General features: G+C 41.2%; 5 protein-coding genes across 18 annotated transcripts; 3 read left to right on the top strand and 2 right to left on the bottom strand.

The window, feature by feature from the left end:
* The first annotated feature begins 4,284 nt into the window (after positions 1–4,284).
* On the top strand, positions 4,285–6,528 carry LOC106743682 (mitochondrial tRNA-specific 2-thiouridylase 1). Of its 3 annotated transcripts, XM_014617766.1 has the most exons (9): positions 4,287–4,400; positions 4,528–4,672; positions 4,752–4,917; positions 4,980–5,164; positions 5,238–5,464; positions 5,544–5,711; positions 5,785–6,006; positions 6,210–6,368; positions 6,466–6,528. In XM_014617766.1, exons 2-8 carry the CDS (start codon positions 4,597–4,599, stop codon positions 6,351–6,353), a joined length of 1,188 nt encoding a protein of 395 aa, XP_014473252.1. In that variant the 5' UTR covers positions 4,287–4,400; positions 4,528–4,596; the 3' UTR covers positions 6,354–6,368; positions 6,466–6,528. The 3 variants fall into 3 exon arrangements, with proteins under 3 accessions (XP_014473250.1, XP_014473251.1, XP_014473252.1); XM_014617764.1 differs by having other exon boundaries at positions 4,285–4,672; XM_014617765.1 differs by lacking the exon at positions 6,466–6,528 and having other exon boundaries at positions 4,285–4,672; positions 6,210–6,416.
* Positions 6,529–7,134: 606 nt separating this feature from the next.
* Positions 7,135–16,129, top strand: LOC106743679 (endothelin-converting enzyme 1-like). Of its 10 annotated transcripts, none has more exons than XM_014617753.1 (18): positions 7,135–7,344; positions 7,780–7,906; positions 7,981–8,168; positions 8,296–8,426; positions 8,568–8,753; positions 8,807–8,931; positions 9,026–9,210; positions 9,264–9,518; positions 9,585–9,787; positions 9,862–10,041; positions 10,097–10,308; positions 10,382–10,604; positions 10,704–10,880; positions 10,954–11,116; positions 11,191–11,400; positions 11,496–11,602; positions 11,666–11,831; positions 13,699–16,129. In XM_014617753.1, the coding sequence occupies exons 1-18, from the start codon at positions 7,215–7,217 to the stop codon at positions 13,707–13,709; spliced, it is 2,979 nt and encodes a 992-aa protein (XP_014473239.1). In that variant the 5' UTR covers positions 7,135–7,214; the 3' UTR covers positions 13,710–16,129. The 10 variants fall into 10 exon arrangements, with proteins under 10 accessions (XP_014473239.1, XP_014473237.1, XP_014473238.1 ...); XM_014617751.1 differs by having other exon boundaries at positions 14,792–16,129; XM_014617752.1 differs by lacking the exon at positions 13,699–16,129 and adding an exon at positions 12,437–12,522.
* LOC106743681 (segment polarity protein dishevelled homolog DVL-3) lies at positions 12,932–20,536 on the bottom strand. Of its 3 annotated transcripts, XM_014617762.1 has the most exons (11): positions 20,042–20,536; positions 19,589–19,658; positions 19,101–19,353; positions 18,847–19,029; positions 18,498–18,708; positions 18,033–18,161; positions 17,722–17,936; positions 16,872–17,363; positions 16,539–16,793; positions 13,663–13,734; positions 12,932–13,017 (listed from the first exon to the last, which is right to left on the bottom strand). In XM_014617762.1, exons 1-11 carry the CDS (start codon positions 20,200–20,202, stop codon positions 12,977–12,979), a joined length of 2,082 nt encoding a protein of 693 aa, XP_014473248.1. In that variant the 5' UTR covers positions 20,203–20,536; the 3' UTR covers positions 12,932–12,976. The 3 variants fall into 3 exon arrangements, with proteins under 3 accessions (XP_014473248.1, XP_014473247.1, XP_014473249.1); XM_014617761.1 differs by lacking the exon at positions 12,932–13,017 and having other exon boundaries at positions 13,572–13,734; XM_014617763.1 differs by lacking the exons at positions 12,932–13,017; positions 13,663–13,734 and adding an exon at positions 14,139–15,382.
* Positions 20,537–21,050: 514 nt separating this feature from the next.
* Positions 21,051–23,594, top strand: LOC106743686 (cysteine desulfurase, mitochondrial). The gene is made up of 11 exons (XM_014617775.1): positions 21,051–21,150; positions 21,213–21,295; positions 21,359–21,475; positions 21,544–21,681; positions 21,760–21,965; positions 22,031–22,152; positions 22,245–22,402; positions 22,475–22,746; positions 22,824–22,913; positions 23,175–23,282; positions 23,400–23,594. Exons 1-10 carry the CDS (start codon positions 21,051–21,053, stop codon positions 23,236–23,238), a joined length of 1,350 nt encoding a protein of 449 aa, XP_014473261.1. The 3' UTR covers positions 23,239–23,282; positions 23,400–23,594.
* An 11-nt stretch (positions 23,595–23,605) lies between these two features.
* Positions 23,606–25,140, bottom strand: LOC106743687 (ras-related protein Rab-6.2). The gene is made up of 3 exons (XM_014617777.1): positions 24,434–25,140; positions 23,921–24,165; positions 23,606–23,828 (listed from the first exon to the last, which is right to left on the bottom strand). The coding sequence occupies exons 1-3, from the start codon at positions 24,611–24,613 to the stop codon at positions 23,630–23,632; spliced, it is 624 nt and encodes a 207-aa protein (XP_014473263.1). The 5' UTR covers positions 24,614–25,140; the 3' UTR covers positions 23,606–23,629.
* Between the last annotated feature and the right edge of the window lie 28 nt (positions 25,141–25,168).

The raw sequence follows: 25,168 nt of genomic DNA on the forward strand, positions 1-25,168 counted from the left end.
GCAAAATGCTCCGCTGTCGCGACGAGATTGCGCTGTCCGTCGTAAATGCGTCGGTCGCAACGCGATTTTAACCGCGTGCCAGAACATGAGAGACGTCGCGAGTTCTCGTCGCACATATCGCGTAATTCGTAATGCGAAATACGCTACGCGCGGCGGCCGTTTGTCGCCTATCTGTCAATGAGCTTGACTGGTCGCTATCCAGAGAGAGCCACGCGTGGATTGGCTGGATTCGTTCGTCTATTTACTCGGACTCATGCGCACGACTCGCGAGGACTCGTTCGAGAATCGTGATTCATCTCTGTAAATGCCGTGACGAACGACCGAATCTTCGTTCCGGTAACGAAGCGCGCTCGATCTGAAAATATTCCTGCAAATACCTTCCAAGTCTTACGCAAGTCAATAAGAATGAGAAACGTTGGAAAAGATTATTTCTTTTCATTTCGCCTTGCGATCGTCCGTACCAACTGCGTTCGTACACGTCCTAACCTAGTATAATTCCTTGCCTCATCTAAATAAAAAATAACTTCTCACGCGGTAAAGCGGGTTGAGTTGATTGTAAACGAATAGAAAATTTGGTAGCTTCCATCAAATATCGTTGATCGGCATTTGCTTCTCTCATTTTCTTGCCGTCTTTTTTTGGATATTCGTGTCTGTTGATTAAAGTTACCTGTTTATTCATCGCTTGTAATAAATGTTCAAACATGAAGATCGAACATGAGACTTGAGAATACTTGGAACTGTATTACTTATGACACGTTCACCAGCAGCTATCGGTTCGGTATGTAACATATATTATTTTGTTGCAAAAGAGTTGTGGATAAGTACGCCATCTCTAGGCTCACGTTTGTTCAATTGCGACCTTGTTTTGTAACAGACTAACCCCCCGATTCTATCAATTTCGGTTAATCTAATCGACCGATTAATTCAACGGAATTGACCAATCATACGAATCGGTTAGCTAATTGGACAATTCGATTGGTCAATTCTATTGAGTTAATCGGTTAGGTTAATCGAAGTTGATGGAATCGGGGGTAAGCGTGTGAATAATATACCGCTAATTTCGGTTAAGCTAAACAATCGATTAAATTTAAGAACCAACCATTTGTTGCCAACAACAAGGCTTCAAGAACTCGTAAGTCGTCGTGATGATTGGTTAGTAATGATCAGTTTTACAACTCTTAAATTTATTAATCCACCAAATCAACCGGAATTGATGAGCGTTATAATAACATACACGCGTAAACGACACTTGAGCGATGTGAATAATTTTTTTCTCATCTGTTTCATCCACGATCGCGTTGTAGCTGACATTGATTGTTGAACACACATTGCTTTGGAGGATATTTGCATGGAGAATCCAGAGATGGCGCGTTCACGCTCTCTTAAAATCCCTATGATATAAAGTCTGGACAATGTTTGATTTGAAAGCAAAATGATCATTTACTGTAGGACGGTAGTTTATAACTTACACCATGAGTGAAAAGATATCGCATATAGACAATTGCGTTCATTTTCCATATTTATTCTGTTAATCAGTGAAAATAAAATATATATTATGTTTGAAATCTGTAGCATTAAAATAACAAAAAGAATAAATAAGTATAAAAGAAAAAAACAAATATTGCATTATGAAGTAGAGAAACTGTGACCGAGTGTCACTAAACAAGTAGATAAAGTCGATGTTAAACCGTACGAGCCGCACAGAACATCTAGAGGTTGACTTCTCCACGGATCCCGCTACCCATACACGGTCGCCAGGGTGTTTTTCGAGTTCCGCTCAAACTCTTGGCCTAGGAAGCTGTACCGGCCAAGTCTCCCCAGATGTGCCGTATAGTAATGTGTGCGCGGGGGGATTCCCTTCTCGACAGCGCGTCGTCTCCGAAGAGATGCTCGAGTCACGGGACGCCCGCTTCGGGCACTCAGTATGAAGGCAGGAAAGCGCCAAAAAAATAAAACACGTATTCTTTAAAAACAAATATGATGAACTCTATTTATTAAAATAAAAAATATCAAAGCGTCTAATGATAACGGGATTGACAAAAATACGGATTATAAATACTATAAGAGCATAAAGCAAAACTAAGAAATACAAAATAGTATAAAGGAAATAAAGAAAACGGCTTGATAATGATTAACTTAGGAAATACGGAATAAATAAATATACATATATATATATATATATATATGTAATGGGTATAATACCACGAGGCTAAACGATAATAGAGTAAAATAGCGGAAGAATACTATCTGAATAATGCAAGAGTGCAGAACCACCTAACAACACTTCGAGAGACGAAATAGTTCTGCGAACAAGTACGCCGATAACAAAATGATATAATGCGGCGTCATTCGTGTTCTCTCTATGTCGCTCTATTGCGACGTAGGGCTCTTACCGCAAATAAGTCCCGACAAGATCGGGCGCGCTCAACAAGACTGCGCAGTATGGATCTGTTTAGCTTGTTGGCCGCCCCTTTGATCCTGCCAACAACGATTTCGCTTCCGGACGAAATTTTTCGGCTTTGGTATACTTACGTCGCGATCCGCGTTTCTCACGCGTGCGACGTCTCAGGTTTCCGACGCGGGGTTTCCGAAAAAAGGGAAAATTACGCGGAGAAGAACTTTGGCACCTTTATGAACCACTTACCATCGCCGCGACGATCGGTCGTTCTCCCACGTCTCCTGGGCCTCCGCTAATAGGTTGCACCAGGCCGTCCTCCCAGCTTTTCCCTTGGGCAGCAAATTCTCGAGGATCCCTCTTCTCATTCGTCAACGCACTTCCGGGCTTCTCGCCTTTTGCGTCCTCCCGCCTCCAGCGTCCGCGTAGAACAACCGCACTTGCTTCTTCTACAATTTCGAACATCGCCTACTTTCCGCTATACTCGCTGATTCGTCGTTGGCCTTAGCCAATCGCAGTCGCCCCTTCTCCAATACTCTCGCTCGTTTCTGGTTCTGGCCAATTGCCTTTCACCCACGTGGGTCTTTTGCGCACGCGCATTTCTTACTTTCAGTTCGGCTGGCACCAGTCGGACCAATCTAACCTCGCTCTCTATTTGACTGGTGGCCAGTCGTTAGGATAATTTAACCTTGCTTTTATGTCAGCCGGGGTCCGCGATGCCGCCTACCGGAAGTCCCTTTTTCTTCCATCTAATTCCGGTTTCTGTTTGAAAAATAACTTCCGCTTTTCGTTTATTGATTTTATTGGTGGTTTCAAAAATAACTTTTTTCTTCTTTTCTATGCGACTTCGCACGCGCGTCTTATAGTTCGCCCTTGTAGTCATTCGTTTTACTAGCATGCCATTAAACTAAAACTTTTCGATATTTTTTACTTATCGGACGTAGAATTATATAAAACTAAACTCATAATATAAAAATAAACTTTTGTAGCCTTAATATAAAAAATAAACTATCGTAAACATAATACAGAAATAAACTGTTATTAATTATAGAAATAAAACTGAAATAAGTTCTTAATTTTGTTTCGGTTCTTGTTCTGCTTTATGTGGTCTCCCTCTTCTCGCTGTCAGCCGCGCTCCCCTACGCGGCTGTACCTCTGGTTATAAAACGACATAGTAACTTATAGTAAAACTAGGATGAGACATTTTATTGTTAAATAGTATAATGATTCATTTTTTAATAATATTTAATAAAAGTTACATATCACATACATTTTTAATGTAATACTTTACACTTACTGATAAATTAATACTGTTTTCACAAAATTCACATTTATTTCTCTTTCTCAAATTCGTATTTCTCCACGTATTAGTGGTGCCTAAAAGAGAAATTTCATTAATTGGCTTCGCTGTTTTATTTTCAAGTAGTCCGAAGCCAATGAAAAATCTACTCACATTGTCCAGACTCTATGGGTGCGTTCGAGGAGATTTTTCGGTAGCGTAAAATAGCGTTCCCTAGAACACACCCTATATTGTAGAGATCCTAGCGCACATAATATACCTGGACTGAGTATTAAGGAGTGAATGTAGAAAGAGGACGCGTGTTCTCTCACGTCCGTGCGTTGACCACGAGTGAGAGAGAACGCATCCTTTTCTATGTGCGACGCTCAGGGAGAATTTACACCTTGACAGAAAAGCAACAGCCAATCAGAACTCGCAAGTAAGCAGTAAATAAACTACCAGCGCGAGTTCTAATTGACTGCTACTTTTCTGTCAAGGTATGAATTTTCCCTCAAATAAAGACAAACGCTTCGTCTAGATATATTCAGCTTATAAAGGAAAAGTGCACTTTTGCACTTTATTCTACATACATATATATATATTCTACACACATTATATAAGAGATTCGAAAAGTACCTGGAGCAAAGAAAAATACTTAAGTCGTTTTCAGTAACTTTGTAATTCTCATGTTAGAAGGCGTTTCAATCAGAGACAAATATATAAAGGGTGATTACACATTTGCTTTGCGTGTATTTTACCAATGATTTCATGTTTACGCCGATCGCACACAGGCTTTTAACGCAACATGTGCGACACAGTTCAAAACATATATGTTCGCACAATCATTTTATAGAATTATCATACTTGAGGGAAATTAGATTTTGAAAGAGGGAAATAAGAAGAGTCTCTTGGTCGTACCAAGATGTTCAGGAATATTATTGTGGGGATATCTGGTGGTGTCGACAGCGCTGTGACAGCCTTTTTGCTGAAAAGTAAAGGTAAAATTTGAAGAAAAAACAAGAGTTTATCATATGTCGTTATATATTTTTGGGAGTACATTTTTTCTATCCATTTCAGGATTTAACGTTACTGGAGCATTTATGAAAAATTGGGATATTAGAGATGAAACAGGAAAATGTACAATTGAGAAAGATTATATCGATGCTCAGTGGGTTTGTGACAAACTAAAAATTCCTCTTGTACAAGTTGACTTTGTAAAAGAGTACTGGAATGAAGTTTTTAGGTACGTCTTTCTCTTCTTTTTTCTACATGATAAATAGAGCATGTTGTTTAACTCTCTTTTAGCGATCTTGTGGAAAAGTATCAGACTGGATACACGCCGAATCCAGATGTTCTTTGTAACAAGAATATAAAGTTTGATAAATTTTTTCATTTTGCACGCAATAAACTTCAAGCCGATGCTATTGCCACTGGTCATTATGTCAAAACAAGCTTTGGACCATATCTGGAAGACTATAAAGCAGATTCTGGCAAGTCACATTGAAATCTATGCAGCAGTTTGTACATATTTAACTCAATTGTAATAAATGTAAATGCATACAGGTGTACACTTGTTGCAAGCACAAGATAGAGATAAGGATCAAACATTATTCCTGAATCAAGTGCCGCAACAAACTTTAAGACGTTGCATGTTTCCTCTTGGAAATTATCTAAAAAGTTACGTAAAGACTATAGCCAAGGAAGCAGGCTTATACCGGGTGGTACAGAAGAAAGAGAGTATGGGCATCTGCTTTGTGGGAAAACGTCAGTTTGAGCATTTTATTTCGGAGGTAATGTGTTGATCCATGTATGTTTATATGCGTTGATTCTAATTGTGATCTAATAACAACAATGCTTGTACAATGACAGTACATAAATGACAAGCCTGGTGACTATATAGATTTGGACAGCGGACTGACAGTAGGCAAACATAATGGCATTCACAAATTGACAATAGGACAGAGATGCAGAATCAGCGGCAGAAAAAACGCTTCTTTTGTGTTTAAAAAAGATCAAGAGACGAACACTATCTTAGTGGTACGCAATGAATGAAGATATCATTGAAAATTTACTACTTATTTGATCCTATTTGATGTGTCCCTTATGATAGGTAGAAGGTACGATCCATTCAGCATTACTGACCGATTTCATGATAACGCAAGATATTCATTGGATCATTGAGGAACCGTACGAATTGAGATCGGGCGTGTTAAATTGTAACTTTCGCTTTCAACATAGAAACCCGTTGATCCCCTGCAGCGTGTACAAGGCATCCAATAATCGCTTATTTATCCGGCTTAGCGTACCGTTACGAGCGGTCACAAAGGGACAGGTAATGTCAATCAATAGCGTACGTGTTATCAGCCAGATATGTCTCATAGCCAACATTTCATAATGAATGGTAATGAAATTATTGTAAAATAGATTCATACGAGACATATATATCGAGTAACCAATGCTATCGCTATTGCCTATCGTGAAATTATACAAAATCAAGATATTGAAGTGTGTTTGATTCGTTTATATGAATTTCAGTATGCCGTTTTATATTCCGGAGAGGAATGTTTAGGTGGCTCGGTAATATTATGCCTAGGACCGTCTTATTTTGCTCTCGGTCGGCAGAATTGTGTAAATGAAACTCGCCATGATAATTCCACAGTGTCAACTTCAATTGTATAATTTAATTGAATAATTGTAAGTCTTAGTTGTAATAAAATCCAATCGTGGCCATTTAAAAGAGAACATTTTTATACATGTACTATATTTTCTTTACAACGTCTGTATATTGCAGATGCCTTTTTTCTCATCCTAACGATGTGTGTTTGAAGTTATTAAATAAAAAGTATACAACGAGGCAAGTATTTTCTCTTGATTAGGCGCATAATAACGCGTTCGACGTCATGTGGACACAATCGATGGTTGTCGATCGAGCCGTCTCGATGAAATCGATCGATTCAATCAGTCACAATTTAACACATTGCATGCGGGAAACGTACTTTTACGTTTTTTGCAGTCTATCATTAGAGCGCGGGTCACGTAAAAGTACGTATTTAGTAGATTTGTGCTAGAGAGCGGGTATCGTATAAATACGATGGGCATTATAAATGTATACGGTGTTTGTGTTGCTAGGCAATGATTTCCATTGTTTCTTTTTAGAAGTTTAGTTTGTCGAGTTGCTTGGTTTAATTGAATATTTTACTGAATAGCAAACTCCCGCGAAATTCACGAAAAAACGCCCGCTACACGCGTAAGTCCGCGGCGAAATATACCGCATGTAATGTGTTAATAACAAATAAGCGCGCTTGACATTTAATATCAGCGTATAAACGTCTCAGGCTTAACCACGCGAGTTTGTGGAGCGATTTTCGATGCAAGCGCTTATTGAAGCCGCATAATTTTCATATCCATCGGAATAGCAAGAATACTCGAACGATATGTGTAAATATAATGTTACAGATAATATCGATGGTAAAAACGTCCGTCTAGCTTTTGAAGGAACGAAACTCGCTTGAACACCATCATGTCATTCGAGAAGATCGCATGACACGTCATTTTAACGACGAAGGCCGCGTCCCATGGAAGATGAGCGCAAACGATTACAATAGATTTCGTTGGAACATCTTACCCAGCTATGACGATTACCTTATCAAAGACAACTATAACGCCGAGAGTGAGTGCGAGCGATGTATGCTCGTATCGATATTTTCTTATACACGTGCGCGACGCACCAGGCTAAATCGGATGAGCAGAGAGGGATGATCGAGAGATGAACGCGATATAGGGTGGAATGTGAAATACATTGTGTTATTGAACGATAACTGCAAGTTATTAGGGTCGATTGACGACGCGCGGAATAAATGGTGTCTCGCATCCGTGTGCGTCTTTGTTACACGATTGGTGGTCGACCTTATATGTATTCAAATTGCTCCCCCGTACAAATATCGTCGATTCACTCGCGCGTAGCGTGCGACACACTCGGTGCTCTCGGTACGAGAAAGGACGAAAAAGATAGCTCGTTCCGCAAAATCGGCCTAACGCGAACAATTATCCGCGCTTAATGAGCGCACCTTTGCTACCACCGATTTCTGCTGGCGATTGTTCTCAGAGAAAATGCAGAGTGGCGGCAGCTCGAATCGATTCGACGACGATGACGATGACGACGACAATTTCTTCAGTGGTGGACCGTGCCCGTCGTGCAGACTGGCGATTAACCAGGAAACCGGTAGACTCAAGTGCGTCCCGTTGTTTGTCTTGTTTCGTATTTCAATTTTCTTGCTTCTCGAACGAATCTTCCGTCAAAATGCAGATGGTGTACGGGCGAAACGCGGCGTGTTAAACTGATGCTCTTGATACCGGCCGTGTTGCTGCCGATTACTGTAGTCTTCATCGTTCTGTCGCGATTTCAAGGTACGAACCTTGGAATTTCGGAGTCGCGGATATCACATGGAATGCACAGAAGGCAGAAGGAGCGAAAGATGGACATTTCTTGGTCGAGTGAGTTTCTCGCCGCGATTTAGAGTTGCGGCACAAGTATTATATTAACGCGGAGGGAAAGGAAACGATGAGAATCGGCTATAAGAAAAAGAGATAAATTAATCTACTGTATTAAAATATCACTCAGCTACCGGTCGCAACGATGTGCCGCCCGCTGCCGGAGAGGATCGGATTTTACTCTTCGATATGAAAACGAGTTACGTTCCCGACGCGTACCCGCCGCTTCGCCGATCACGACGCAAGAGAAACACCGATGGGGTACTTAATTTCCGAGCTAATTCAAAGTGATTCGATGATGCTAATTAGACAAACACCCGACTTCCTTTCTTTTCTCCTTCCTCCTCGAATCAAACGAACTTTGACACGCGAGCAGCAAGAAAACGACACGATCCTTTTCAGGAAAGCCGCGCGAGGATCGGATCTCGCGTCTCGAAGGACGATCGAACCATATCACACGGCCATTTAAATAACGGCAAATTAGCAGACTCCGCTTCTTCGAGGAAAGAATTAGATCGCGAAGAAAATGATACGGCGAGAAAGTTCTTTTCGGATCGGAGCGTCAACTACTTCATCGATAAAGTAAAGGTGTGTGAGAATATAATCTCCTATCGGTAATTCTTATTGCATCCTCGACGCAGGTGGAGGACGGCAGCGATGATGCGCAGGATCTCGACGAAGAGATGGACAATTTTTTAGACGATTACCATCCGGAAATTGACGATACCTATGAAAGCAGTGGTGGAAGCAAGGATTATTATTCCGAGTGAGTGTTCTACCATCTTAGACTCATTGTTGCTGATCTCCGTATGATCATCGCGATAAATTTGGCCGATAGAAAGAGAAGAGTCGTTCGACAGGTACGACGGTGGCACGACGGGAACAAACGATGGACGAGAATCGAGGAAGAAGAAGTCGACTCGGCAAAAGGACGGTATTCCGTTTATCAACAGCACATGGTTATCGGTGGCTGTCGATCAGATTCCCTATCTTCGTACATTCTGGAGAGACGAGGGAAATGCCAGGAGTATCAGAGAGGCCCGAGGTAGGCGCGTCTTATATTCCCCTCTCTCTTTATTGCATCCATTTTCGCCGTAGCTCGGATAATGCTGAGATATATGGATAAGAGTGCAGACCCGTGTCAGGATTTTTATCGATATGCTTGCGGTAACTGGGCGAAACGTAATCCTATTCCAAAGGATAAGGCCGGTTACGACACTTTCGAAATGCTTCGAGAATCGTTGGATTCCGTATTAAGGGAGCTGCTAGAGGAGCCGCCGCACACGGCTCAATTAAGCGCCGATGACGCTATTGTAAAGGCGAAGAATCTGTTCGGAAGTTGCATGAACTACGGTAAGTAGTTAGCGTGGATCGAATCGGTTTGACGCGAATCTCTTAACGCGCAACGAATGCGACTAGAGATCTTGGAACGGCGTATGGAACGACCGCTTATTCAACTATTGGACCAACTCGGCGGTTGGCCGATACTGAGGCCGGATTGGAATTCAGACAAATTCGACTGGCTTCTTTTGACCGCGCAACTTCGACTGTACAATAACGACGTATTGATCTCAGAATGGGTGGGTCCAGATATTAAAAACAGCGACAAGTACGTAATACAGGTAAATATTTCGTTCGTTGGATCTTCCTCGGCGGCTTAGAAATTCCAACGGCTTTTTCTTCCTCCTGTTACCAGTTTGACCAAACGTCGCTCGGTCTTCCCACGAGAGATTATTTCCTTCAACGATCCAATACGGTATATTTAGAGGCCTACAAGGAATATTTGATCAAGATTGCGACTTTACTCGGCGCATCCTTAGATAACGCGACCGTACAGGCCGGACAACTAATCGAATTCGAGACGCAGCTCGCAACGGTACGTGTGTGTTCTGTTCGATCGTGCGGAATAGTTGATGGATCGCATTTCGCAGATTACGTCGTCACCCGACGAGAGACGAAACTTTTCCGAGCTTTATCAACGAATGAGTATTGGCGAGCTGAGGATGTTAGTGCCGCAAATTGATTGGCGTCGTTATTTGTCCATCGTTCTGGCCAGACCGGTCAACTTGTCCGAACCGGTTGTAGTCTTTGCGTTGCAGTACATTCAGGATCTGGTTGTCCTACTTTCGAAAACACGACCTAGGTACGCACTTCTTGTCATTACTTATCTGCTTATCTTTCGATTTCGTAAATCACGCAAATTATTCGTTTCGCAGAACAGTGGCGAATTATCTGTTATGGAGATTTGTGCGACACCGAGTGAACAATCTGGACGATCGTTTCCAGGCGGTGAAACAAAAGTTTTACTACATTTTGTTCGGCAGAGAGCAAGCACCATCGAGATGGAAGAATTGTGTCACCCAAGTGAATTCCAACATGGGTATGGCAGTCGGCTCGATGTTTGTGAAGAAGTATTTCGACGAAAACAGCAAAAATGACGTGAGTGATCGGTAAAAATTTGAAAAATGATAGAGAGGACGCGCGTAACTACTTGTAAAATAAATGTTGTATCTATTACAAATCTGTTCATCGAGACAGACATTGTCAATGACCCGTGAGATACAGCGATCGTTCAGGGAATTATTCGATAAAACCAATTGGATCGATGGCGAGACGAAACGCTTGGCGACTGAAAAGGTAAACGCTATGTCGCTGAGGATCGGCTATCCAGATTTTATCCTGCAGCCACATCTACTGAACGAACGTTACAAAGATGTAAGACACACGCAGATTATTCTGTGTATCATGTGTGTTAACTCTGCTTACTGAAAGTAACGCACGCACGCAGGTTATCATTCGACCAGACAAATATTTCGAAAACACTCTAAATATCTTGAAACACTTGACCAGACTCGAACAAGATCGTCTCGGCAACACTGTCAACAAAACTTTGTGGAATACCGCTCCAGCGGTCGTGAACGCGTATTATAGTCGCAACAAAAATCAGATAAGTCAGTTGAATTCTTCATTCTAGAGATCGGCGTTCTCATCCATCGTCTCTAATCTTGAATTCTGCCCGCTTTAGTGTTTCCAGCGGGCATACTACAACCTCCCTTTTATCACAGATTCTTTCCACGAAGCTTAAATTACGGCGGAATTGGCGTCGTGATCGGACACGAGATCACTCATGGATTTGACGATAAAGGTAGACTGTTCGATAAGAATGGCAACCTCCACAGATGGTGGAAGGACGAAGCTATAAATAGCTTTCATCGGCGTGCGCAATGTCTCATCGGTACGTCCTCATCGGTCCTAACTCGATTCTCAACGCGCGATCAGTGTGTGTATCGATCGAACAATTACTATATTCCGTCTTCTCTGTTCCTTCAGATCAATACGCTCGTTATACCGTGACGGAAGTCGGGATGCAGATAGATGGCGTAAATACGCAAGGCGAAAACATCGCCGATAACGGCGGTATCAAGCAGGCGTTTACGGTAAAATTTCTTCACCGCATCCTTCTTCGTTCTTGAAAGAAACGGAAAAACTTGCATTCGTAGGCATACGAGAGGTGGTTGCGCGCTAACCAAGAGGAAGACGAGACTCTGCCTGGAATTAGTGCGACGGGCAAACAATTATTCTTCTTGAATTTTGCTCAAGTCTGGTGCGGCTCGATGCGTCCCGAAGCAACTAGAAATAAATTGAAAACAGCCGTACACTCGCCCGGTAAGTTTCGCGTGATCGGCACGCTCTCCAATTCAAAAGACTTTGCTCAGGTGTTCAATTGTCCTCCTGGTTCTCCCATGAATCCCCTGAGCAAATGCTCGGTATGGTAGCCGATTTATCGACACAACATGATGTTACATTTCTGATGAAACGTTATAACGCATCTCTCACGTACGCTTCTTCTTATTTAAAACAGATTTTTCGCGCTCTCCCGTGTAATGTATATAATAGACGATATGTACGTTCTTGTACTGTGTACACACACATATACGCACACACACACACATTGTATCATTTTGAAATACATATAGCAATCTCCCGAACCGCGTCTGTCGTTTTTTTCTTTTTACGTTATTTCATCTCGTCTCGAATTTTATTCCACACGCTACTGTAATACGACAATATTTTATCCTCGTTGTGAAAATACAGCGTCTCGTCAACACAGACCCCCCGCTATTTCTGACAATGCTTACAGACATTTGAAAAACAGAATTTTTCCTGTTGCTTGTGTCGTCGTACGACAATTTATATAAGGAGGACACGCTTTTACCAATCACACGTATATAGTATATTTTTTTACAATTTATTTACGTATTATATCATAGATAATATATTTTGATCTGTTGGAACCAAACTTGGGAGAAAAACAACCAAAGAGGTACATAAAATCTGAAAACCGATCGATACAACGGGTGACTATATTTTTCATCTCTGCGCCTTCTTATTAAATATAATTCTCATTTGTTTACTATCTCATTTCCGTCTACTTGCCCTTGCATCTTTAATTGTACGTGTTGGCCTGTCTTCTAATGTCGAATCGTTATCTCTCTTTTCTTTTTATATATAAACAAATGTGAATATCCTTTCAACAGTCGGAAAATATAATGTGGGTTATGTCAACATTCTTAAATAAACTTTAATTACCACGACAACCTCTATGGTCTTTAATTTTATTATGTATAGCCGTTATAAATCATAATCACGAGAGTCTTAATTTTTTACTTTCTATGATATTTTATCAAAATTGGCCTATTAAATATATAAATATATGTTTCGCGTGTGCTACTTCCATCCAACTAATAAAGTCAATGGAAATATACCTTGACCATTCGTTCGTTATGTTACGTATACGTTAACAAAGATCCTCACTTATGTAGAAACTGGTATTCCAAAATGTCTTCTTCGTCTATAAAAAAGAAAAAACAAATCATTTCATATGCCAGTGCAATGTAAACCAAGTATCGCTCACAAAGATCGCGCAAACACTACAGGTTACACACATAAGTTATATACGTACGTATGCACAGAGAACCTCCATACAATCCCTCGTTTTCCCTCCATATTGCTAAACAGTCGAGCTACGCACATAGCTCAGTCATATGTATATCATGTGTGCTTGCATCGTCTGAACATTTGCGATAACTTCGCTACTGTGGAGGGAGAACCTCAATATACACTCTGTCTTCTACTCCCCCGTCCCGAGAGAAGTCTTACATGGTTCTACCGTACATACGTACACATATATACACGCGCATATCGTTCAATATACATTTGTTGTAAGCTGGATGTATGTACAATTGGTATGCAAAAGGCATTCCAAATTGAAACCATATAGTACATATGTTCGTCATGCCAAGTGTGTATCCAGCTTATTAAGTAATTAATTAATTAGGTAGATAAGTATTTTTCTAATTGTATACGTACCAACATGTGGAATTATCTTTAGTTCGGTATGTACAATGATATCGATCTCATTTAACACGAATCAAAAGCGAAAGTGTATGCGCGAGCGATGTGTATAACGCGCGTGTCGTAATAAAAATACACTCACAGATTTCGTCTCTGCTATTGTTGTCCAAATCGCTAGTTTGCGTGTGACTCTCCTCGTGCATATGACGCCCTGCTGCATCATCAACGTCAGCGCAGCACAAGGCACAAAAATCACTCGGTTACGTATCTAGGGTGGTGCAATGTACATGCGAGCGATAAACTTTTTAAAACATTTTTTATCTTCAATCTCAGAACATAGAAAGAGCAGATAGGAAGTAACGCGAGAAATCGAATACAATCTATTAAATAATATGACGTTTTTCCCCCTTTCGCGGGATGTTGAATTAATTTCCGATAAACAGAAAAAGATTTCAGACTTTTCAGATATATTGCACGACCTGCTTGTAAGCTAACTTTCACATTATCAAGTATAATTGTTGATGTCATCGTATGAAGTCACTTGTGTATATTTGCGTTTATATAAATATTATATAGTTGAGAGCGTAACTCAAAGTTTAACATTCTTTATGCACAATCTCCCATAAAGAAAAGATATATTTTTACAAACCAATCATATGTCAAATTGTACTATAATTATAAGCTTATAAATGAAAACGATACATTTTTTCTTTCATCTGAAACGCAACAAACGTTTAGTCAATTGGGAAAATTGCACGACATTCATCCTTCAAATACAGCTTCGTAACGAGTAACATAGTACAAAATGAGACGCGATTCGACGAAACATCACTGCCAAAGAACATGAATGAAACGTTACAGTGTAATCGATGCTCTTCTCGTTCATTTCCAATCGATCGAAGAGATTGATGCGCATACATACACATCAATATATTCACAAAGTTATATTTGGCAGCTGACGTCTCGAAATACCAAGCGTATATTGGAACATTGGTATATACAGTGGAACATTGAACGCATTGCAGATCATTTACTTTCCTAGTTTGTACAAATAACCACATAGATGTGTGCGTTTTTATTTTCGTTTATGTATGTGTGCGCGTGTCGAAAGGAAACATTGCCTTTCGTCGTTGATTTGGAGAAAAGAAAGGCGGTTTCAACGTGTCCAAAGTTCCTCTGGTAGAAATGGTACATATTAACGTTATAAAACTAAGAATAACCTTTCTGTCATACCATCGCGTCAATGGAAAAAAAGAAACATCTTTTCGTAGCAAAATGCAGTAAATCAAGTCGACGACAACGCAATGGCAAGACGTAGGTAGAAGAAGAAGAACGCATTTCGACGGAGTGGAACGTAATGTTTAGAATGTTAAATGAAACATACACATGAAAATCGTATTACTAGTTATAAAAAATATGACAATGAATATAATCTATAAGAAATGCGTACACCTCTGCAAGCACATCTATATAAATTAAATCTTGTACGTCTTTCTAACACTGATAATAATGGCACGTGTGTAGTATGAGCATAATTTGCATGTATGTACATTTCAATGAATTCAAATACAATGTCGCATAACATAATTATCGTGAGGAGTCTCTTCGATTTTCGAGAATAGCTTCTCATTTAGGTATGTGGTGTATAGAAGAGTGCATCACGCGTAGATAATTGAAAGTTTCCAACGAACTAACAATTGAACGAACCACCTCTGGTCTATACGAGTGTTTTCTCGGATAAATGTTTCTCAAGACATCGCGCGATCACTTGAAATCAAAATAAATGAATTTCGTCGAATATATAGAAATAATATCCTCTCGAATCTTTTAAAGAAATAGCTGCCCCATTGTCGCAGACAATCCTAAAATGCAACCAATTAAAAAAATATTAATAAATATACGTACTTTCCCATACAGATATAAACTACATGCATTCTGTAGAGAAATAATTGCAGAGACATCTCGATGTTCAATCATTCATCGAGATGAAAACGTGTTATTTACATGTTCATTCTTGTGCTCTACGTGTAGTGCGCGTGCTGCTTTGAAGTAAATATTAAATAAAAATTACCACATGTGGTTATTATTACATGGTTGCAGTGAAGCGTGCAATTTAATCGTGTGTTCTGCCATGTACGTAATGATAAAATTATAGTAAAGAGACAACTCTTCCGAGTGTCAACTGCGTGTGAAGTATTGAACTGAATGAAACGAATAATATTAACATGCGGGAAGACAACGCGCGATAAACGATAAAGGTATTAGATCGTTACGACCCGTTGGAACGATTTGCTAAAAATTATTCCGCTTATCTACAGCTGAGGACCCCCTCGCTGAGATGAAATTTTATTTATACTGTGTGTGTATCTCAAAGATATTTCTTAACAGCACAAACAAGTGTTGTATAATAAGTTGTGTCGGAGACTACTATTTTTTATTACTCGAGTTTACTCGGGTTTCGTTGGATCTTCCTTCAAAAATTGCAACATTTCCGAATCATATTAGTATATACACTGCTCCGTGTACATGCAAGATACTTTGAGGTAACCAAAATAGCCTTGACAAATGCAACTCGTATCGTTATGCAGGATGCACAGTCGGAATGATATAAAAAAAAAAAAAAAAAAAAAAAAANGGTGAATGAAATCTCTCGAGAGTTTCAAATCTGCTAGATCGAACAGCGAATAAATACTTGGAGCATGAGTAAAACTATACAGAGAGCAAGCTCGCGTAAATTGCTCAACAGATCTCGTCGCGATTTACGATTATAGGACGACGTTTGGAAAAATAAAAGCGACATATCGGACAGAGAGAGAGAGAGAAATTCGGTACAGTCAGTTCCAATCGTGCACAAGAAAGAGATGAATTTGCGCTCGCAAAGTATTCATTCACAATCAAGTCGATCCTGCACTGTACGATGTATCTAGAGCTCCTCTATTTACAACATTGAAATCTACATAACATCGACAAAGAATTCACAAGGATTTCCCATCGCAATGCGAAATGACTGTCTACTACCAGATAAGTCTTGCTGATTCTGCTGATTTCCCGACCCTGTTCCCGTTTGAACAGACTGCTCGGAACCACTGGAACGACTGCGACTGCCGTTGGATCTCTTTCCGTTCGATCCGTTACCGTTGCCGGAATTTTTGCTCGGCATCGATGTGGGCATCGACGACGGGTTATGCAGCTCCGATTCCGAAGCCGAAGAACACGACTTTAAATCGTGAATGGGTTCCTTGCAAATGCGTTCGCTACCAGCGCTACTGCCACCTATCGATCGGCGGAGAAACGCACGCGTGAGAGAATATTGCACCGTCTACTTTGCGTAATGAAAGATACGTATCTTACCCGAACCGCTGTGCACGCTCTCTTCTCGATGGTAACCGTAGACGGTGGGCTCGTTTGTAAAATTGAACGGCATAGGGCTGTAACCTGTCGCCGAGTGCGGTGCGTACGTTCCCGAGTAAGGCATGTCCCAAGCATTCGGCGGCGGCAGAGGACCGACCGTATCACAATCTAATTTCATGCTACTCATGGCTGAGCACAAATCACCAAATATGTAATAACATTGTTCGGAAAATGTTATCTTGTTCACTGTGTGTCGAATAAAGCCAGCCTTCAGCATGAGCGACGCGTATTTCCTGGCGTCGCGGCGATCGATAAATCCTTCTACGTGAGTATTCAGCCAGTCCACAACCTCCGCGCCAATAAATGCATTCGGAATGGTTATTTTAAGCCACATACGATCGCGTATCTCTAATCCCGAGTCAGATCGAGCCATTGCTCGTACCACCGTCGGCATGTCGGTGTTGACGGTCAGATGAAGCTCTTCCAACGGGCCTGGTGGACAACACACGAACCTCCGGTTTTTCGCAGATTTCATACACACCGGCTATTTCTCAATTAACGTCCATTAATTACGCAGAGTAGAATTCGTCGTGAAAAGAAATTGAACGTTTTGTCGGAAAAGATTATTTACTTTCAGCAAACTCGCAGTAGGTCCGTCCGCTCGGCCGTTCGAAGGACAGGAAAGCTTCGAATCGCTCGTAAATTACTGAAACGTGTCTCGACACGGTACATTCCGACTTTTCACGAGGAATAGCAGGTGTAAAGCGGGCGTTAATTAAGAAACACTGTATAGCGAGTGACACAGAGGAAGAACTGGTGCCACGTAGTGACGACAACAATTGCTACTTACGTTCGGTATCTGGTAGTGTGCTCGCGAGACTGCTCGATGTCGAAGTTAACGTAGTGGCACTCGGTGGGCGAGGCGGGAAGCCTTCGCCACGTATGGCGGCTGTGTGCGCCACCCATGCACCAGGATCTATAGGACGTACCGGTTCTGTACGAGGTATCGTAAAGTAACCTTTCGGATTCGGATCCCAACATTTCGCAACAACGAGCTTTATTGGTCTAAAAGAAAAAAAAAAAAAGAGGATAACACAGAAAGAAAGAGTGTAATTTCATACGTGGCTACGGAAAGAGAGGAACTAGAGTCGTGACGCTTACCCTGGCTTCTGTACTACTTCACGCAACACTCTCACCGCTTCGTCGTTGGACATATTTTCGAAATTAATGTCATTGACTTGAAGAATCATGTCACCAGGTTCAATTCTACCGTCTAGAGCAACCGCTCCCCTGTTTCGAGCAAGTTTCACAAACAGTAGAAATTGTTACAACATGTGGACAGCATGGACAGTTGTATAAGCATACTTATCCGTAGGCTATGTACAATTAGGCATGGTATGCCACAAATTTTTACGTTCGCCAAACGCGAATTCTATTTGCTCTGTTCCCACGTGATTTATAGTACAGAGTACAATAGTCTGATCTTATTAGATACAACCGGCACATATCTGATGTACGGACGCCCAAATGCGATGTATATATACAGACACATAATATATACATGTTGTTAGAGGACAAGCAACAAAAGCTCGTTTTCGTTGCAAATAAGTCGGAGAGCATACTAACCCTTTCATTATCGAACCGACATATATTCCCCCATCTCCACCTTTGTTACTTTGACCGACGATGCTAATACCAAGGAAATTAACAGTGTCCATGTTCAGCGAAACAGTTATAATATTTAAAGACATTGTACTGTCGGTAATACTACTAAATGACGATGTTCGGGACATGGGTGGTAATCTATGCCGCCGTCTTCTTTGCGGTCGACGTCGATCTGTGGGAGAAAATAGGCAGACTCGGCATTATGCGTTGGAAATGAAACGAGAAAAATCGTCCACATTGTCCTCTGCTTTTTCTTTGGCAAGAAACCTTCGTGCGATATCCTCTCTCAGTTCGATCATTTCTTTCTTACCCAGAGTACCCCTATCGACTGTGCTGCTCATATTGGTGTGCCGGCCTGTCGTTGATGTGATACGACTACTCGCGTCGTCGTCGGACTCCAAAAACGTTGTAGTTTCTAAATCCGAGCTCAGAATGGAAGCAGTTTCATACCCGTGGCCCGAGCGATGCTTGGAATGACCATTTATACGAAGTCCTGCAAGATGTCATGAAATGTTATAGGAAAAAACATATCATATGCTTCGGATGGATTGTTCTAAAGCTTACCGTTGTATTTATTGTATTTTTCATATTTTTCCGAGTGATGTCTCGAACTTTTGTGCAAGTGGTGCCCCTGCCGACTACTGATAATACTCTCTGTCTCTGTCAATGTGTCGTCGTGCGAAAGTGGTGCTGTCCCTCTGTTGCCATGTCCAGGTGTTACATGATCCACACGGTCGTGCTTAACTTCACTGTGCGCCATAGAGTCTGTACATTGGGACGCACCATCCGAGACATTGCTACCTTCGGCTGATACCAACTGTCACAAAATATATATTGTTAATAAATATGTGCGATATGTGATCAAACATTCGATCAGCCAAACGTTAGGAATAATAGATTGAGTTTAATGGAAATTATCCTTGATGATTACACATAGCCGACCGATCAAAGGAAATTATTCTTACAAGTTAAAAGTTAAACTATTTGTCATGATTTTATCGCAACAGTTGAGGCATTGAAGAAAACATTTGTAAATATATATTTGTACTTACCCAAGACACAACTCGACCATTGAAACATGGCAAGTGAGCATCGTCATCTATAATTTCTTCTTTTACCACACTGGTACGAAAAAAGTTTTTGTTTAGTAGTTCATGTTACAGCGTATTATTGAGATTACAGCTTGTCTAAGAATTGCGCTGACTAGAAAACTGCGATTGTATACGATTGAATTTTTAACGACCCTCTTCGACCGTTATCCAGGGGAAGAAGAATTGTTCAAAGACGAGGGGGACACAAGGAATGCGCGGCTGGGTCGCAATACGAGAGAAATATGCTAGCTAGATAAATGATCAGGCTGAAGAGGATTCGTCGTAGATCGCGATCGTAAGAAACGAAATCGTCGGGGCAATGACTCGTACGTCGCGACGTCACGTCAGTATCTATCCATCGCGTACTCATCATTGTGTGTTGGCAATAGAAGCACAGAGTGAATCTTCTCTTACCCGAAATCATCGTCCATGGACTTGAAGAAATACTTGTAATTCGGCCGATTTAAAACGTTCTTGAAATCGGCCAGGGTCACTCTTTCTGGCGATATGTTAAGCTTCACCAGATACGGCGTTTCCTCGTCGTCCATGTGATAGATAATCTTGGTTTCTTCCATCGTCGAAGCGCAATGTCACACTGGGTTCATTCGCGATATTTCAAAAGCGATACGCACGGATCCTAGGACGACGATACTCTCAAACCAATATGGCGCGTCGTGCACAGAGCCAAAGCCCTGTCGCGTACAAAGCTCGCATCATCACCACGCGTCAGTGTGAGACACTCGCGTGTCTCGTAGACGAGGATCCAGCAAGTGTCGCACCTCTCTCACGAAGAGCTCTCGCCGATCCTCGAATCCCTCGAGTAAAACTTGTATATTCGTCGCGGTGATAAATTAAATGTCAACATAGCCGTCACAACGTTGCGCGTATTGCACGCACACTCGTGCACACTCGTTGGCACCAACGACATCTACACCCTGAACGCAACCTGGGCTGCGTTCGGAAACATCGAACTAGAGTGACACTGTATTTGACCAATCAGGAGAAAAAGATTTCTTTATAATGATTGGTCGATTAAAAACCAATCTATCCTCAGTTTCTGAACGCAGTCTTGCTATTTGGGGTGCGTTCGAAGAGACGCGCTAAATAGTGTCCTCCCTGAACGCGCCTATGGTTGGATTTAATGAACTTTGCTCTGATTGGTCAATCTTAGGCCGGATTTTATATTTAAAAGTCCGTCTTAAGTTCATCTTCAAATGCGGCTTATTTCATTGGCTTATTTCATTGGCTGACAATGTTTAAAAAGAGATAGATATACTGTTGAGATTGATGGAAGAGAGAGGAGAACTGGTATACGTGCCAGTAAAAGAACAAACCTAATGTTGTTACGCAGCATATTGTTTTCGCCTAAGGGTAAAGCATGTGAGTTCTCGAGATACGTCGGTTATTAAAATTTTCCGAAAAGATGTTTCGATCAACGCGGTGCTTGATTTTTGCGCTACATCGCGCAAAACGTTCTTTGCACACTTGCGGCCAGCGGTCATCGGAAATCACCGAATATGAGTGTAAGTTTCAATTAGTAATCGTTTGATATATCGTAATATTTCATCGTGCATGCCTTTCGCAGCTCCCATTACCGACGAGTACAAGAAGGGTGTGGGGATGGAAGGTAGATCTCTTTATTTGGATGCTCAAGCCACTACTCCGCTGGTAAGTTGAAAACATGATGCAATCAATGCGAGCAAGTGTACGATATCGAATCGTTATGTACAGGATCCCCGAGTTTTGGACAAGATGATGCCGTACTTTACGGTATACCACGGTAACCCACATTCCAGAACTCACATGTATGGCTGGGAGACAGAGGAAGCGGTTGAGCATGCTCGCCAAGTAGGTATATTATTTCTTCGCTCATATCTTGCAATATATGGAGACTACTAAGGGTGGCTTTTCAACAGCAAGTTGCAGATCTGATAGGAGCTGAGCAAAAGGAAGTGGTATTTACATCAGGTGCAACGGAATGCAACAATATAGCTGTAAAAGGTGTGGCTAGGTTCTACAAATCTAGGAAGAATCATATTGTGACGACCCAGACGGTACGAAAGAATTGCTATCTGACTGAGAGGATCTTGATTCCTTATTAAATACGACAATTCTCAATTGGTGACATCTAGGAACACAAATGCGTATTGGATTCGTGTAGAGCCTTGGAAGCTGAAGGATTCGATGTAACATACATTTCTGTCCAGTCAAACGGTCTCATCGATCTCAATGAATTAGAAGAAGCTATTAAACCATCCACATCATTGGTTTCTGTGATGATGGTGAACAATGAAATTGGTGTCCAACAGCCTGTCAAAGAAATCGGCGCCATTTGCAGGTGAGTATCAAGATTTAATGCCGTGACTGTCGCAATTTTCTCATGATGCATCTTGTGTCTCGTAGAAAGAAGAAAGTCTTCTTCCACACAGATGCAGCGCAGGCTATAGGCAAAGTACCAATCGACGTTAATTCCATGAATATCGATCTCATGTCTATCAGTGGTCACAAAGTGTACGGTCCGAAAGGTAATATTTCCCGTCGCAAAGATATTAAGAGTGAAGAAAATTATTGAGATAAAAATTCGTCCTTTCTTTCCTCGCTTCGGTTGTCTGACAAGGAATCGGAGCGCTGTACGTTAGGAGGAAACCACGTGTGCGTGTGGAGGCGTTGCAAAGTGGAGGAGGGCAAGAAAGGGGAATGAGAAGCGGTACTGTGCCAGCGCCTCTAGCTGTGGGTCTCGGTGCCGCTTGTGAGCTGGCACAGACGGAGATGGATGTAAAAGAAACGAAAACTGCCAACCAATGTATCTCACACGATAAAATGCGCATATAATGTTTTTTCCTCCAGTACGACCACAGGCACGTCAGCACGCTAGCGAATCGCCTGATCGAAAAGATAACGTCGAATTTACCGCAAGTTATACGCAACGGCGATCCCGTGGCCTGGTACCCTGGCTGTGTAAATCTGTCGTTCGCGTGCGTCGAGGGCGAATCGTTGTTGATGGCGCTGAAGGAAGTGGCATTGAGCAGCGGTTCGGCATGCACCAGCGCAAGCTTGGAACCCAGCTATGTGTTAAGAGCAATTGGCGCTTCGGAAGATCTGGCTCATTCCAGTATCAGGTATGTAATTCGATTGAATAGTTAAAGCTCAAATTCCGCGCTGTGTGTCAATCATCGTTTGGTCTAAATACAACCAGGTTTGGCATTGGACGGTTCACGACACTCGAAGAAGTCGATTACACCGCGGAGAACACGATACGGCAAGTGAGACGACTACGGGACATGAGGTACACAATTTCGTCGATCATACAAACGTTTATTTCAAGTGCGATGTAAACTATCTAGATTTACATACGCCTCACTTTGGCTTTGATATTGAAAATTTTTCACGGAGGGAACGACTCGATCGCTGGACGTTTCTGAGATCGTGTTTACTTTCTATTTGCCGCTATACATACAGATCTATTATCGGCGATGATCGGTTTGGTGTGACGCAAATCAATGCCAAAATATGGATCGCAGATCCTAACTCGCTCGATCTTTTGCAGCCCGTTGTGGGAGATGGTGGAAAATGGCATCGACTTGAAGACTATCAAATGGACTCAACACTAGTGCCTCGTTACGATGTAGCTGTTACAACCTTAAGTATACAATATGTACGTTGATTAAATGTAATGTGATATCGTATAAATTATATTAACAAGGGTCGAGTTTAGAAGATCATTTCTCGATGCGTAATAAATTTTTATTCGGAAATCTTTACCGTGTTTTAGACCCGACCTGTCCTGTAGGATCGCAGCTTGCCGTTTATATATCTATCAGTTCCACGGGAATCCTTACCATCCATTCTTAGTGAATGACCTTCCCTCATAGGAAAGTCATCTACGATAAATGCTTGATACAAAAAGTTTCACATGTTTTTTTTTTTTTTTCTTTACCATTGAGTAACAATATGACTTTTGGAGAAAGAAAAGAACAAGGGCCGTGTGGTGGTCTTAATAAATTAACACAAACACGACGGATCAGCCGCTTCATCGATGTACGAAATCTTAAATCGATCCTTATCCATCTCGTGAAGCTCCATTCGGGATCGATTAGCTTCGACCAGATGTTGCGCTATATCTTCAAACATTTCGTTTACCCCCTCACCAGTTTTGCAGGATGTCTTGTATATTCCCGAAATGAGATTATGACATTGTTCGCTAGATTTAAGTTTTGTTAAATTTATAATGCAAGTTCAAAATTAATTGCGAGAAAGAGAGAGAGAGAGAGAGAAAATTATTGGAATAATTACCAAAATTGTTCCATCTCTGCATCTGTGACTTGTGGTGCGACACTCTCCAAATCACTCTTGTTTCCACAGAGAAATATTTTTGCATTTTCTGCATACGTAACTATATCGAGCAAGTGTTGGGATAATAGATGAAACGATGTAGAGTTATCCAGGGCAAACACAAGAATGGCAGCTTCCGCAAACTTGTAATAGCTCGATGTAACAGATGCTACTCTTTCCATACCACCGGTATCCCATAATTGCAACTAACGAAAATAAAGGGCATGAAGTTAGAGAAGTTTACTCCAAAGGGACAATATTATGTATCTACTTTGTGTTTTACACTGTTTATCTTTGGTAGCATATGTATTGTACTGCACACAAAGCAGGAAAATTAATACTTTTCATCTCTTCTTCTCTTTTAACAGATTCAAGTAGAAGAAGAGAAGAAAATTTGCAAGTAAGCACAACCACATGCATTCGCTCTTGTTCAGTTTACAAACACGATTGACCAAGTCAACATTGAACACTCACACGTATTCGTCTGTCTTCGACAACGTACTCTTTGTCAATGTTGTCAAGACCTAGAGTCGATTTACGATCGTTACTGGCTACGAACGTGTTGTTTGCGAAACGTCGAAATATAGACGTCTTGCCTACTCCGTACTCGCCGCATAAAATAACCTTTTGCTCCGTTACTTTGACAGTAGCCATGTCGTCGTGGCGCCGGCTATCACTGTCGATGGATCATCGTGCACGTCGTCCCTCGTCAAGCTAACGTTAACGTTAAAAATGAACGAGGAGAGGCTACCTCGATACTTGGGAATAAAATTGTCGAATCGACACGTTATCACGATCTCTTCTCTATAATGTTGTCGATTGCGACTAGTGACAGCAAGCTAACCGGTGATCATTACGCGTTTTATACAGGGTGTACTATGAAAAGTAAATTGTAGATATGAGTATTACACAAAGTTGATATTAATGTATCTGCACATTGTATTCTTTCATGCTTCAATAATTAATCTTAATGACGATAATCTTTATCTACTTTCTTCTTCAAACAAACATCGATTTTTATCAAACTATTGACATTAGGAAACGAATAAGGAATGAATTTCCAATTGGTATATCCACGTAATCCCCGATACAGAGTTACGGTAACTTTCATTTTATGGAAGATCCTACAGATGTGGGTATTAAAAAAAAAAGCACAATCCGATGAGAAAAGTTAGACGTGAACTAAAATTTCGTGAAATTGCGCGCTTT

Source organism: Dinoponera quadriceps, unplaced genomic scaffold (genome assembly GCF_001313825.1).
Source record: "Dinoponera quadriceps isolate SergipeBrazil2010 unplaced genomic scaffold, ASM131382v1 scaffold1040, whole genome shotgun sequence".
In the NCBI taxonomy this organism is placed as follows: domain Eukaryota; kingdom Metazoa; phylum Arthropoda; class Insecta; order Hymenoptera; family Formicidae; genus Dinoponera; species Dinoponera quadriceps.